At 40.5% G+C, this 15,681-nt stretch overlaps 1 protein-coding gene across 8 annotated transcripts in view; it reads left to right on the forward strand.

Moving 5' to 3' along the window:
• Window positions 1-15,681, forward strand: part of GBF1 (golgi brefeldin A resistant guanine nucleotide exchange factor 1) — a 107,923-nt gene that overhangs the window by 73,135 nt on the left and 19,107 nt on the right. For 7 of the 8 annotated variants that reach the window (XM_068400000.1, XM_068399993.1, XM_068399994.1 and 4 more), the window contains 12 exons: window positions 3,669-3,804; window positions 6,076-6,305; window positions 7,257-7,425; window positions 7,612-7,823; window positions 8,501-8,599; window positions 9,010-9,204; window positions 9,596-9,782; window positions 10,223-10,363; window positions 10,917-11,005; window positions 14,163-14,365; window positions 14,818-14,941; window positions 15,247-15,372. In XM_068400000.1, the coding sequence (XP_068256101.1) occupies window positions 3,669-3,804; window positions 6,076-6,305; window positions 7,257-7,425; window positions 7,612-7,823; window positions 8,501-8,599; window positions 9,010-9,204; window positions 9,596-9,782; window positions 10,223-10,363; window positions 10,917-11,005; window positions 14,163-14,365; window positions 14,818-14,941; window positions 15,247-15,372 (1,911 nt within the window). The remainder of the gene's footprint in view (window positions 1-3,668; window positions 3,805-6,075; window positions 6,306-7,256; window positions 7,426-7,611; window positions 7,824-8,500; window positions 8,600-9,009; window positions 9,205-9,595; window positions 9,783-10,222; window positions 10,364-10,916; window positions 11,006-14,162; window positions 14,366-14,817; window positions 14,942-15,246; window positions 15,373-15,681) is intronic. The other variant, XM_068399995.1, reaches the window with a different exon arrangement.

A 15,681-nucleotide genomic window follows, 5' to 3' on the forward strand; every position in this document is an offset into this window, starting at 1 on the left:
CTTCTTAGGCAGTAGCTGGAGTTTTATTGTTAAAACCTCATCTATCAAAGGAAGCATTTGGAGTCTTGTAAATTTTTTTTCTACGATTCTGTCTACATGTTTCTTTATGCAAAGGTAACTCAGATAAATTTAATGGAATCTGTACCAAGTTCCATGATGAATGAGCAGTAGCTCTGAGCTTCTCTACTCTAATTTCTAAAGAATGTTTTTTTAAAAACTAACTTTAGTTGTTTTTTACTGTGGAAGTACAGCATTAATCTAATCTGAAGGACATTGATAATTAGAAAACTAATGCAACTATAATATTACTGAGCATTGGAGAGGAAAAGAGAGTTTTAGATGATGTTTAAAAGTCAGGATATTTTAATGATCTATTAAATGCTATTTACCTGCAGCATTTAGTCAAGAAGGCAACCTTAGGTTTAAAATCTCAGCCTGTTAACATGCAACCAAGTTTTCTAGTGAAATCAGGAAATGCCTTGGTGTTGAAGGTAAAAACAAGCATTAGAAATAGTTCCTTTAGTCAAAGACAAACTGTAGAAGTTTTTTAACATTTTTATACTAATATAAAAAGCAAGAAGTTATGGGACTTACATTTTAATTCAATACAAAATACAGAATGAAAGATGCTACTTTGCTGTCATTTGATACATATATTGTTTTAGAATTCCCAAACTCAGAGTTTGTTTGTTAAAACAACATAAAGCCCCTTGACACTGCTGAAACATTTCTATTAAGGATTTCTGTTTGCTTCTGCAATTTTTTTTAAGCTGTGCAATTGTCATTGCAGTTGGCTATCTCTTATTTGTAGGAGATAGCAAAAGACAAAAAAAGAGAGGAGGGGAATGGTATGTGAGGTAGTCCTAGGTAGTCCTAGTAGGTAGTTCTAATAAAAGGATACCTGTTTGTGTAGAATGTGAAATACTGGACGGTACAAGATGGAAGAGACCTACTGGGTAATCTCACTTGTCTGTTAAATTGTCATTCCCCCCTGCCAATTCACCCTCACCCCACCCCCCCCAGCCAAAAAACCCCACCCAAAAACCCAAATAAACTTAGATTCTTGTCTGAATGCTTTATACTTTAATTGTTTGGGATTCTTTAAAAATCAACTGAGTCTTTTTGACTCCCTGACTAAATGGTTTCCTATCCATGTGAGGGTGTTGTGACTCATCTCTGAAAGATGTCACAGGTTCTCAAAATGGTGACAGATGGGCATATGTCCCTTATGAACCTCAAGAGGAAAAATCTTGGAGTTAATACAAAGTACATGACAATAACTAAAAATGGGAATTGTGTCTGAGGAAAAGTGCTTTTTTGAAAGGGCTAGTGTTGAACTGAGATGGTATTTGGTGGTGTGTGAAAGCAGAGATCAGAAATAGTAACTAAACTGTCAGCTTGAACCTTCTGATAGGATGGTTCTCAGGAGCATGACTGAGGGTAAAAAGAGTGGGACCAACATGGTTAGCTCCTAGCAATATCTTGACTCCATTTTGCTGATTCAATTCTGCGCCGCACTCTAGTTTTTATTAGCAAGTAACTTTTTACCTGGCGAATCATGGCAACAGGATATAGAAACAGTGTTTTGTTATTTTGAAATTATGTGAAACAGACTTTCTCGGGCTTGACACGTAATGCTTCCAGTTTCCTTCCTACTTGAAGTAGTTCAGTACAATGAACCATAAGTCGTCAGATTTTATTATATTAGTTACTGAAAAGGAGAAAAAATCAATATGGTTATTTCTAGAATAGTTGGTAGGTAAAGTAAAACTACCTAGTCTAATTAGAAGCTTAAGCCTTTAATGAATGAAACTATTGGTAATGTTTAAGGTTCAGAGAGATTTTTAAGTGGAAAGGGAAACAAATAGAAGTGAAACATTAGGAATTGGCAAGAGTGAAAGATAGCATGTTTTATATAGCCCTATGAAGTAATGAATAGGAAGGATGAGAGAGCTGATAATTTTTATGTGAAAGGATTGTGATCCATAAGCATTTTAAAACATTGTGAAATCTGCAAAATTTTGGTTTTAGCTGCATGCTTGTCACATAAGTGTTTGTCAGAAGCTGTGATTTAGGAGATTCTTGCTGCAAAATTTGGAAGAAGTAACAAGGAGCAAAGAAAGTCTGAGTGTTGTTAATTAACAAGCTCAAGGAAACTGTAGCATAGCTAAAAGCTTGGGGATTAGTTGTCAAACAAATAGAATTTGTGGTGCAAAGAAAAGTTACGCAAACGGTTTACTGCACTGGGACATAACATTTTCACAAGCTTTGTTTAAATGAGAAAAATTACAAGCCATGTACAAGTTAGAATTCTAGCTGGAAAAGGGAAAGAGATGGAAAAACAGTAGCAGAACCTAGAAGGTTTATTGGCATTTAAGAAGAGTAGTAGCTGGAAGGAGGCAAGTTGCAGAAAAAGGAAGAGACTAAAGAATATAGCTGTCTTCTAGAGAATTAAAATCTGATGCTAGGGATATAAGAAATAAGGAATATTATAACCTAAAATATAACTAACCGTGATAAATTTGCGAAGAAGAATACCAAGTAGGGACTGGTACTGAGGCTTGCTGAATGGTTTCCACGACATGCAAGGGACCTGTTCAGTGGTTAAATTTTCACCCCAAATTGAAGAGGTCTGACAGCATCAGAAAAATTGACTGCAGCTGCCAAACCCAAGAGTAAGTGCAATCCTGCACTTAAAGGAACTTACTTTAGAAGGAAGCTCTTTTCAGGCCTACTGTTGCCATTGTCAATGTGACTAAATATCATATTGGTTTTAGGAAGTTCTGCGGCATCTGTGTGTGCCTTCAATAACAGCACACTGCAGCAAGTGCCATGCAGTCTGCACTGCTCCTACTGTGGTTCTTGCTTGCCTGATCAAAGATCTGTGTAAGAACTAGAAGTAGGATCCTGGTCAAGAAGGATGTCAAGGGTTAGGTTAGATTTAGATCTGAAGAGGAGTAACAACAGAAGGCAGGTGAAAGCAGAATATGGTTGGTTTCTACACCACTACGGTGGTATTTACAGTATGTCATGCACCAGGAGTGAGTGGAGTGTTAGAGAAACACTTGTTAATAGTGAAAGATACCTGAAGGAAAGTGAACATGGCATTGCTACAAAGATGAGTGAATTGAGGCAAGAGACAAGTGACAGAGCTGCAGATTGTGCAGCATGGGACTGGGTGCTCAGGCTTCATTCTCAGCCTTTTTGTATACATGGTGAAATTTTCATTGAACTTCAAACCTAACTAGTATTTGCTTATGTACTTAATTGATGCCCTTTAGAAACATTGGCAAAAGCAGAGAGATTTGACATGTGCCTGTAGGTCTGAGAGAATTCTTTATCCTAATGCAAAGCTAGGAGGTACTGATAGGGAAGAGGGAGTGCTGTGATAATTGAACTGTTAAGTGTATATAATAGCAGATCAACTGCAGTAAATTGTCCCTTGATTCAGGTGTGGAGTGTTGGCTTCTGTGTGGGTAGTGGGGAGTCAGGGGATGGTTTGCATGATTTTAAGGTGCTGATTAATTTGTGTGATATATTTAAGTGCTGTTGCCTGACTTTGAGGTCACCTGACTTTGAGAGAGACAGCCTTTGTGGGTTGGCTTGTGTAATCCATTGTGCTGTGTGGTTTTGCTCTACTGATATTCTTAATGATTTACGGTTTTCAGTTGAAAATGAGAGCTGGAGGAATGAGCGAACCATCAAAATGGAAGAAGCACAAGAGATCACCAAGGCCTCCTCGCCATGTAACTAAGGTCTCTCCTGGAACAGAACAACCAGCAGCCAATGCTAGTAGCATTGCAGGTAAGTTGAAATCTGTTTCCAGAGACCAGACAGCATCTCTTGTAGAGCTTTTTTGGAATCTGTCTTTATTTAATTTCTCTTAAGATGTTCTGCATTAGACTTTTGTATTAGTTCTCGGTGACTATAGCAATAAAGCATATCATAGCTTTTCAAGTCCAGGAGAAAGAGTTTGAAGGAGATGGAATACATATTGATGGAGGAAAGCATGGTCCTGTGGCTAACTTGACAGCGTTTCTCTGCCTTCAGCGTGCCTTACAGGGGTAGTTTGTACAAAAGGGAATGGGAACCTGGAGAGGTGGCTGAGGTTGTGGGCAGCCATGTGGTGTGAAGGAGTTGGAGGGTGCAGCAGCTGCATGGAAGAGATTGAGAACAAGAACACTGGCAAGAGGAGATCTAAGGGGAATGGAGCTAGGGAGAGGTTTCCTGCAACAGGAGATTGCCGACTTAAGTGACATATTCTTTCCTGTGTTCCTGAAGGGTGTACCAAAGGGTGTGGGTGTGATGGCAATAAGGGAAGAGCAAAGTGTGACTGAGGAAAATACACCGGTAGAACTGAGGGATGTGCAGAAACCTAGGTATCAAGTATGGGTGAATGAACAGATCTCTCACTACAGATGTAAAGACTGAAAGCGTGCACTCACAGTCCATGAAGTTTGAATAAAAGGCTACACTCATTAAGGGACAGGGAAATATGGGGTGTGTTTATGACTGTTATTAGGTAGGGAAAAAAGTAGAGTGAAAAGCAAAAGTACCTGAAAGAGGATTGTGTGCAGGAAACTAGTGGGTATACGCATGAATCTTTTTTCACGTGCTTTGATTCAGCCTGCAGAAGTGATACAGTATGTGACTAGTGCTGTGAGCTCAAGAATATAATGTTGTGGGGCTTCCAGATCCTATTGTTGTATAGGAGTAGACTAAATCGTTACAACTGTTTTTAACCTCCTCTGAATAAATGAGTCCCTCTGGCTGCAAAGTACTCTGTCTCTTGTGCACTCTACAATTTGATGGCTCAGACATAAACATTAACAGCAAAAGGAAGCAGACAGGAAAACTGAAACAATAGCTGTGTAAAATACCTAGTTCTGACATTTATTCTGTCACAGGAAACTATTCAGTGTAGTGTGAATGATTCCAAGTGTGTTTTTACAAAACAGCATGGTTGGTGAAAAGTAAGGAAGTAATAAATGTGATCAAACTGCATGTAACTCAGAACATCCATCCAGATGAGAACTTATCCCTACGTAAATCATCATTATATTTAAGTTTCCAAGTAGATATTAAATTCTGTTAAACAGTATTATAACTCCTGTAACATTTTAGAGAGAGTTGAATTGTGTTACAAAGCACGTCATTAACTCTGACCTTGTAGTGCTAGGTAATATATTAGTTGTGCTTTTTAGGCCAGAATCCTGGCTTAGCAGATGAAGAAGAAAGGATTGCAAAATTGATCACGTATTCCATTTCATTTCTTAAAAATCAAGTAACGTCCTGCTACTTACTTAAGACATTTCCAAAAAATCAAGTCAGCAATAAAACACCCCTGTGCAAAACCATACACATTTCACATGTAAACTCATAACATAACTCTGGTTTGTGCCTTTATTTTATTACTGTGCCCTGCAGTATATCTTCTCTTTTTTAAATATTTGTTTTACATTTTTTAAGTTCTCCTCAGAACCATAAGAGCTGCAAATACGTGGGTTTCTTTTAAAGGAAAATTCAGATTCTTGGAGCACTATCTCATTTACAGAAAAAGTGAAAATACTTCACTGCTCCATTTCAGACCCATTTGAATTCTATTGCATTTCAATTTGTTTAAGGAGAATTAAAGAAATATGTCTTGCCTTCCAATCAAGTTAAAAATTCTCACTTTGAAGGAATGACTAATCTTTGATGCACATCTTTAAAGTGGTTGTGCCATTGTATCAAAGAGTAAAGTACACCTTTCGGACTGTTTTCAGATTTCTTCTTAATTATAGAAACCCTCTGCACCCTTTGTCTAACTGTGAATTATCTTATTTGCGGAGTTTGTTAGATTCCAAGTATTGTATTTTAATCTTGAGAACTTCTAGTATCTCACCTGCTCATCTATTTGATTGATTAATGTCTGGCAAAAGAGAACTTAATTTATCTACATTAATGCGTAACTATCTGAGATCATTTGTAGTGCGAAGTAGTAATCAAAGTAATTCTTTGTTGCTATATTCAGTGTATGAATTTGTGGTTGAGGGGCAGAATAACACTGATCTTCTTGCTTCTGTTTCTCATCAGCAAGCGGAGTTACTTTCATAGACGCTCCTTCTCCCAGCTCCTCTGGGAGCTCAGAAAATGTTTCATCTGTGGTCAGCCCTGCTACAGACAGTGGTTTGGAGTTGTCCTCACAGACTACCTCCAAGGAAGACCTGACAGACTTGGACCAAGTCAATTCTTTGGGACTTAATGCAGGAATGCCTTCAAATGAGGCCAAAGTCACTGAAAATCAAAATCAGCCTGAACTGCAGGTACATGCATATAACTTACAAAGTTCAAACTCCCAGCATCATCAGTTGTGAATTTAGCGCACTTACTCTGTCTTTCTCTCTTTTTGGTCATAGTGTTTATATTCTGTTTTAAGGCTTAGGGTCAGAATAAAACGTCCTTCGCTGTAAGTGATTTGTAAATTCACAAACATTCATTCTTTTGTTTTCTTTCTAGACCGTCCCCATTGGCTCAGAAATTATAACTGTGCAGCCCAACAATGCACCTACGTATCTAGTGTTCTTCTGCCAATACAATCAACCTTAGTTAAAGGAGAAAGTGTTACAGGGAAACATAGAGGAAATCTGCAGGAGAACTCATTTTACTATCCTTAGGGAACACTTTTTCTTGAGTTTGTAGAAATTCAGCTGTTGGTGTTTGTGCCCATGCAGTGCTGTGGCTGTGAAATATAACTAACCTGAACCAAGACCTTTGTCAGTAAGTTTTCCTCCATGTTGTCTCCACTTCCCCTGCAACAGTAGTACTGTTGAGAGGATGTATTAGAGCTGCAGGGAACCTTTCAGAGCTGCAAATATTTTGAGTGCTAAAAATGCTAAGAAGGTGTAGATGGAAATAGTGTGCTGAAATTATGTAGCATTTAAAACCAAAAAATGAGCCAAATCCTAACCTCAGGGGTGGTAAGAACTGATAGATTATAGGGGTGTTTTCAAAGTAAAGTCCTTAGTCTTGCAACCTAGAGTTATGTAAAATAGATAAGAACTGGGTGGAAGTGAAAGGGCAGAGAGGACTGCAGATTATCTAGAGGTGCTCTTTTCTCTTAAATTTTGCTTTCCTGCTCCTTTTCCATGAGTCACCTGTGTAGTTTTAATAGTTCTGAATGAACTGTGAACAAATAAGCCTTTCTTCTAGCTTGTCTAGTGCTTGTTAACTCTTGTTTTGCTTCTTTCATTCTCAAATGACTGATATCGATGAAGAATGAAAGTCTGAGGGAGGAGAAGATCCAGTCAGCCTCTGTTGAGTCTATCCCTGAGGTCCTAGAGGAGTGCACATCTGTAGCAGAACATTCTGACTCTGCCTCGGTTCATGACATGGACTATGTAAATCCCCGAGGAGTACGTTTTACTCAGTCTTCCCAAAAAGAAGGTAAGAGGTGGGCAATGTTGCTAAAGTCCTTTCTCCTTTCCACTATTCAGTTTCACTTTCTGCTAAGGGGGTTATAAGCTCCCGTTTCTCAGCTGGTCTGTAACAGTTTCATTTGTACCACGTGTTAGGCACCTGCAAAAAGCAAAAGCAAAGTTAAGAGTGCTAATCTCTTTCATTTTCTTTTAGGAGCAGCACTGGTCCCATATGGACTACCATGTATTAGAGAACTGTTCCGCTTTCTTATCTCACTCACCAACCCGCATGACCGCCACAACTCTGAGGTGATGATCCACATGGGACTGCAGCTGCTAACTGTTGCCCTGGAGTCAGCACCCATTGCAAACTGCCAGTCCCTCTTGGGACTTGTGAAGGAGGAGTTGTGCCGGCACCTATTTCAAGTGAGTCTGGCTTATGCTAGCATGGCATATGGTACTGGGAGTCAGATACTAATTTGCAACAAAGAGTCTATTGGAATTTAGTACTTTGAGGTTTGGCAAGTCTCAGTCTTCAAATAAGCTTTCTGCTGCATTGCAATTAGAGTTCTGAATTGCACCAGTGAAACAGTGCTGTTGTAAAGCTAGAGAGGTTGTCATGTGCTATTTTCTTCAGACCAGGGCCAAGAAGGATGAAGGTGATTTGAATGAACTGTTACTGTGGGATAACACTGTGTTTTGATATAATTGGCTTTGAGGTAATCATGGATGCAAATTACCAGTGTAGTAGTAGGCAGAACCTCTGGAATACCAAGCTATTAAATGCACAAGGGCCATCTCAGAGACAGGTCTTTTCCCAAGTTCCTTTTCCACTAAGAGGATCTGTGGACTTGGCAAAAGAACAAAGTTGTAGGAAGAGTGCTACCACAAGCAGAAGGAAGTTAAATATATTTATCCTCACTAGCAAAAAGCAAGACCGGGAGGTTGAATAATGGATTGTTTTTTGAAATACCATTGCCATGGGAGGCAAAGTGTGGATCTCAAGGCTGTTGCAGGTGATGCCTGCAGTGCCACAATACTGCTACCTATAGCACATAATGACTAGCCTTTGTAATTCTTAAAGGTTTTTTTTTCTTGTTCAGCTACTGAGTGTTGAACGGCTCAATCTGTATGCAACCTCCCTCAGGGTATGCTTTCTTCTCTTTGAGAGCATGAGAGAGCATCTGAAATTCCAGCTGGAGGTGAGTTTTTGAGTATCACTGTGTGCCTAGTAATAGTTTCTTGGACTTCAGTTGACTGCATATAGCTAGGCAGTAAGATACAGCCTAAATATCAATTTACCTTTGTATAAATGACTCAGTGGGTTATGGTAGGCTGTGTAGGCCTTTTCTTGTTGGATAATAAAATCTTTGAGACTGGTGTGCTGCACTGCCTGCCTTTATGCCGTTTTTTTCAACGGTAAATCCAGGTGCACTGAATGGCAGAACTATTTGAAACCTTTCTACTACCTCCTTCAGAATGAGCCAGCTTTAAAGATGGAGTGTCATGTGGGAAGATGAAGCTTAAATCTATTTCTGTAGTCCTCAAAGCTATTCACTGTCCTGCTTTCTTTTTTCTTTCCTTAAACTGAGCTGCCCTGTGTTTCTGTCAGATGTATGTCAAGAAGCTGATGGAAATAATCACTGTGGAAAACCCAAAGATGCCCTATGAAATGAAGGAGATGGCTTTGGAAGCCATTGTTCAGCTGTGGAGGATTCCCAGTTTCGTGACCGAGCTGTACATTAACTACGACTGTGACTACTACTGCGCCAACCTCTTCGAGGAGCTCACCAAGCTGCTCTCCAAGGTGCTGAACCGCGGACCGGGGGCTGCCGGGCTCGGCGGGTTGGAGAGAGGGAGGGAGCAGCGGGGGGCCGAAGGGGAGGGCAGTAACTCGGAACAAGGGTTCGTGAAGATGTAGAACTTAAGAATGGGAGTGGTTGAAAGATTCAGGGTGAGTAGTCTGTAGAGATGAAGGCCATTTAACATTTGGAAGCAGAAAAGAAAAGAATAGCCATGATGCTTTAATAATGTCAGAGCAGATAAACCATTAAGTATATGCTAGAAAGCTTTGTGTGAAAAGTTCAGGGTGTTCTGTTGTACGCGTTAGGTTTCCTCAAGCTGTGGGGGAAACTTACTTCCTCCATTGGGGTGAAAGAGGCACAAAAGCTGACTAATACTTATATTTTATTTCCCAGAATGCCTTCCCAGTTTCTGGACAGCTGTATACTGTCCATCTGCTGTCTCTGGAAGCATTGCTGACAGTGATAGATAGCACTGAAGCACATTGCCAGGCCAAAGTGCTGAGTAATGTACATCAACAGGAGAAGGAAGTTGTCAAACCCAGCCTAGAAACCATGAACAGCACCAAAGAAACAAGCAATAGTAAGTCCCCTTTCTTTGATATTTTGATATTAAGCTTAGTCTTGTGCTAAACTTGTAGATCTCATTTTGGTAGCTGACATAGTAAGCTCCTTAAATGTATCTTTTCAGTCTTCCTGTTGCATGTTTTATAATTACACACTGATGTTGATAACCTTGCTATTTGTAAAATCTACAAATATTAAAATGTGCCCATCATGTGCATGTGAAGCTTTATATAAAGGCCATGTCAAGACTGGCAGTCACAACAGAAGGAGAGTATGCTATGGACTTCATGTAGACAAAATACTGAGGAATCACAGTTATGAGGGGGAACTCCTTTGAATAAGCACGTTACATTTAGAGTAATCAGTTCGTTATTTCTTTGTTGCTAGCTTTTTCCTTGGCTTATGGGTTTGTTTATGTGTGGGTTGTTTGTTTTTTTTTTAAAAAAACCTCTACAGATAATGAGAGAGTACTCAGTGAGGAAAAATCTTCCAGTGCAATCTCAGAGACAGCTGGGGCATGTCCTCCCACCAGTGGGTGCCTTATGGCTGACCAGATGAAGGAGGGCTGCATGGAATTGGAAGGAGGAAGTGAGGCAGGTAATAGTCTCCGCAGTACCTGACACTCTGAGTGTGTATATGCTGAGAATGGTTCTGACATTTGCTGACCGGTCCTGCTATACTATAGACCACTGTAGCTATTGTGTGTTCAAAATTAGAAGAAGGTATGTGGTGAATATCTTTTTTATATGTGTGCTATATATGCCTAGTAACTGTTGCGTTTCTTCTGGGAGGGGGTTAGATCTGGTGGGTCACTTTGAGGCAAAAGAGTATGAAATTCCTACCAGTGCTTAGTATTTTTAAGGTAGCTAGGGGCTCTCCAGAGGATCAGTAATGTAGGTAGTCAAAATAGTCAGAAAATTAAATCTTCTGGGTGTGTGAAATTGTCCAGGAACAGAAGTTACTGTGCAATTATGCTGAAGAAAATGTGGGTGGGTGGAATGTAGTAATGGAATAGTAGGAGTGTGACTGCCATTTGCAGGGCAGCACACTGCAGCAAGACTCCGTGACTGAAAGTTGTGATGGGATGCTATAGCAGGCTGAGTGCTACTCTGAGGATAGGTTTGACTGTAATGATGTTTTGTCCTTCTAGCTGAGAAGAGTATCCCCAGGAAGCCGACACGATTTTATTGTATCCTTCCAAGCCCTCAGGAACTTATGCAGATTAAGAACAAAAAGAAGGTATGGTTGGGAATATACTGCAAATGGATCTTTGAGTGTTCTCCTTGTTTCCCAACCCATATGGGCTTTGCATGACTGGTCATATCTCAGAACTTTGAGTTCTAGTCTCTGCTGGTAAGAATTAAATAGTCAGTCACTGAAAATCCTGCTACACTGCAGAGACAGCAGGGATTATTATCTGTTCTGGTTTAGTTGTGCTAAAAGTTGCAAGAAGTGTTGGGGAAATTTTGTGGCACAATTTGTAAGCTAGGTCCCTCTGGTTTCTGGGTGGGAAAGTTGCTGGATCCAGTTTGGATTTTAAGGAGATGACCAGCTACTTCCATCAAAAAGGGCAGGTTCCCTACTCTCATCAAACCTGTACATGGAGAGCATAGCAAGAGGCCCGTAGTAGACATTAACAGTCTAGTATGCTATTCTGATTTGTTTATTCCCATGATTGCTTTATCATAAGGGTGATTGAAAAGATTGTCTTGATTGTGGCAAAGCCATTCTTTGTCTAGATGTCTGTTTCTTTGAACCTCATTAATCCAAGTCAGTCTAAACTTTGTACAGCTTTTCCATTCCCTGAGTGGTTCCACTCTACGTCTAGTGTTGACAAAGGCACTCCGTGCTGATGGCGTTGTATTTATCTGCTGTCTTGTGTCAAACATCAAGTACTGGCCTGCTTGTTCACCTCTGGAGACAGGGGATGAATAATCTAAAGTCCCTATGGGTTACATAGGACTGGCTTTTTTGGTTGGGTGGTTGTTTTTTTTTTTTTGTTCACAGATATTCTTTGTACAGATTTTGTTCTCTTTGCACAGCATATACGTGAGGTAGGTAGGTTATTTAGGAAGTGAGGGATTACTAAATTTTCAATATGAAATGACATGTATTCTGGGTGAAACGTGAGTGGCCATAGTAGTTGTGGACGTAAGGAGCCAGATAATATAGTGGAAAAATAAATTAATGTCTTTGAATGATTCATTGGTGGTAAAGAGAAAGAGTTTTGATTTGTACCTGACTAAAGGCTTCTGACTTCTCTCTCTAGCATAGGTGTTTTTATTTTACATTATTATAAGGGAGTGGTGGTCATATTTGTTTAAACTTAAACAAAAATACTGAAGAAAGTACAACAGATCTCTTTCTACTGCCATACTAATATGTGCTTTGTGATCCGCTCTGGCAGTCTGGATCTGAATGTAATTTAAGGCATTGTTTTTTCTCTAGTAGGTCTGCTGCAGTACTTAGGAACTTGGTTCTTTATCTACAACACAGTGCTGCAGTGGGATAATGCTAACTGGCTTCCTGAGCCACAAGGACAGTGCGGGGGAAGTGATTGTCAGCACAGTCTTCAAAGGAACCACTGAGTTTTGGCATTAGCTAATTTCTAAGAAATGAATATTGATTTAGTTACTGTTTCATTTCTAGCCCTTTGTTTTGCGTTAAATCTAGCTTTCACGGCAGCTTTGCTGATGGACTTTGTGTGAAAGTTCATTGTTGAGAAGGGAGCTTGTGTAGTGGTTCCACTGTTCTAACGCAAAACCTCTGATAATATTCCAGCTTTACTGCGCTGGAAAATAAGGTTAGAAGAAATCAAGAGCATTGCCAGTGGCTGAGAGTTCATTAAAGAAAGTTCCAGGTGGTCCTACAAAAAGGGCAGTGCCTTGCACTACAGCAGAGGGCAGAAAGATGTTCATAAATCTCTGTTAGTTTGCCCAGGGAAAATCCTTTCCTGACCCTAAATCTGCTAATGGTTTCATCCTGAGCATGTAAACAGGGCACACAAAACATTCAGCTTAAGTAATGTTGATGCTGACATGGCACCAGCATGTTTTGCTTCCTTTAACCTCTGAAGTACTAAACATTACCACAGCTGGAGAGAGGAAAAAAGCTAAATAAAAGCAGAAAACAAATTATGCATCAAAAGGAAATTTTTCTTTGATGTTTTCAAAGACAATGACCAGAAGCTCAGAAACATAGGACTGACATGATTATAAATGCAGTGACAAACTGCCAGCAGTCTGGTTTCCTTTCAGGTGGCCTTAAGAAGTGTAACCAGTCCATAGAATACCCTAGGGCTTGGGTTACAGAATTTACAGCTTAACAGAAATGCTGCTAGTGTCATACAGTCCCTTCAGGCCTGTTATACCAGGGCAGCACATGGTTATTATTTTGTTATGCCCTCACTGGGTCCTTGTGCACTCCATGCTATTTCAGGGTCTGTGTTTCACTGCAATTTGAGGATGTTCACACAGGCAGGGGAAGCAGAGGACAGAGGGCTGGTGGCTTCTGAGGTACTGAAAAACCCAGGGGAGCTAGTAATCATGATGGTCACGAATTTAGTTCACTAGGTCATCGCTAGCAGTTTGATCGTGATAGGAGCTAACAGGGAACTGACATTTATTCTGGTGCCTTAGTAAAGTTCATACAGTTGTTTGTGCTTTTGTTTTTTCTGAACACCACCAAGAACATTCAGTTAACCCTTCCTTAGTCAGGTGTTTTATTACACTGTGACTGTGGTACAGTCTAGTTTCCTAAAACAAGAACCAATCAGGGCAGAGTAGTTGACTTTCCTTCAAAACCAAAAATGCACCTGCTCTTCCCAGCCTACAGATAGCCTTGTCATGCTGGAATACCAGGTGCTCCTGGGACCATGTCTCACTAGCAGAATGTCTTCTGGTTCTTAGTTTAAGCTTTTGCAGCGCTTCTTCCTTGCACCTGCTGAATAAGTGCCAAGGATTCTTGCTGCATGTCTCCTGGCAGTGAGGTGGAATACAAGAGTCTGGAGCCAAAGGGGACAAAAGAGGGCATGGAGCAGTGCTGCTGTTGTATCTGAGTAGAGTTGATCTTGCCACATGTCTGGGGTTCATCAGAGACCTTCCTCTGTTCTGTTTACATACTAGAGCAGGTGTGGCATTTTGGGTAGCAGAATTGCTTGGTGAAATGTCAAAGCTTTTCAAAGACAGCAGCTCATGCTCGCTCTGTCCAGTATTATTTGATAGTAAATCCTTGTGATGAATGCAGATTTTCTGGCCTTGGTTAGCCTTCTTGGTGGATTAAACTTGATCATGCTGAGGTTGATCTATTTTCTACTTTGCTTTTGGTTCAAATGCCAAGAACAATCTAAAGTAAGAAATGCACTTCAAGCTTGTAATTATCAGAATGTCTCCTTCAGCTCCTGATAACTGGCACAGAGCAGTTCAACCAAAAGCCAAAGAAAGGGATACAGTTTCTGCAGGAGAAGAACCTTCTTGCCACCCCCATTGACAACAATGAGGTGGCCAGGTGGCTGCGGGAAAATCCTCGCCTGGACAAAAAGATGATTGGGGAATTTGTGAGTGACCGTAAGAACATAGACTTGCTGGAAAGCTTTGTTGGGTGAGTATCTTTCTGTATCTCTTTAATCAGAAAGGGGTGAAAATTAAGAGTTCAGTGATTAAAAAAAGCAGTAGAACAGTAGTTCCTGGAGGCACTGGATTTGTATAGCTTGGTTCTTTGTGTACCACCATGCCTCAATTCTATGCATCTCTTGCATATGGTTACACCTTAGATACCTATAATAGTATGATACTTGAGCTCCTTTCAGTAGGGCCAGTCTTGGTGAAGACTGGACAGATGATTACATACATAATCATTTGTAGGATTGTTGACCCTATTCTATTGTTTTTTCCCTGTTCATGGTATATTTCTTCTCACCCTCCCCTCTTTACTGTCTGTTCTCTGTGAAATCTGGTATTCTGATGCTGAAACAAACAAGACTGTAGTCAGTAAGTTTATCCTACCTTTCCCATCCTGTTTCTGTTTCTCATTGCATTTCATTCTTTTTGCAGGACTTTCAGCTTCCAAGGTTTAAGGCTGGATGAAGCTTTACGACTTTATCTAGAGGCCTTCAGATTACCAGGAGAGGCGCCTGTAATCCAAAGACTGTTGGAAGCTTTCACAGAACATTGGAGGGTGTGTACTCAGTGGGCAGAAAGCTCGAAACTGTATTCTTATGCATCTGCTTGCCATGAAGGAAGGCCATGTCAGATCAAGCTGCCTATATAAGCTTAGTGTGCCCTTCAGGCAGCAGCTGTTGTTTTGTAGGAGGTGGCAGTGGCACATAGATTTCCAGGGTGCTTTTTGGAAGCTGGAGCCAGAGCCTGGGGTTTTTGTTTGTCCAAGAGATGATTCAGTACTGTGGGTAGGAAAATGGCTGTCTTGGGTCACTGATATTGCTGTTCCTGTAGGACTAATTTGTCCGTACATTTGCCTTTCAGAAATCAAATGGGTCCCCATTTGCTAATAGTGATGCCTGCTTTGCACTGGCCTATGCAGTTATTATGCTGAACACTGACCAGCACAACCATAATGTCCGTAAGCAGAACGTCCCAATGACACTGGAGGTGGGTGTTACCAGTGTAGGCACCTGTCTTCTCTGGTTTTGGTAGCAATGTAGTACCTGTTTTTATCTCAATGGCATTCTCTTTTTTTTCCCCTGGCATTTGTCACTTGTACACAATAAGCTGGTGTGCAGCACTGAAGTTGAATACAGTTGGAGAGGGGAGCTGTGGGCAAGGGGCAATCTGAAGAAATACAAGCTTAGCAGACAACTTGCCAAGTTCGTCACGAGGCTTGTGTATGTGTGAGCAAACTGTATCCTAAAACATAGTAAGAACGAGAAGATCGTTGAACCGCTCTGGGCTTCTAGAGAG

This window comes from Nyctibius grandis, chromosome 4, assembly GCF_013368605.1.
Source record: "Nyctibius grandis isolate bNycGra1 chromosome 4, bNycGra1.pri, whole genome shotgun sequence".
Classification (NCBI taxonomy): domain Eukaryota; kingdom Metazoa; phylum Chordata; class Aves; order Nyctibiiformes; family Nyctibiidae; genus Nyctibius; species Nyctibius grandis.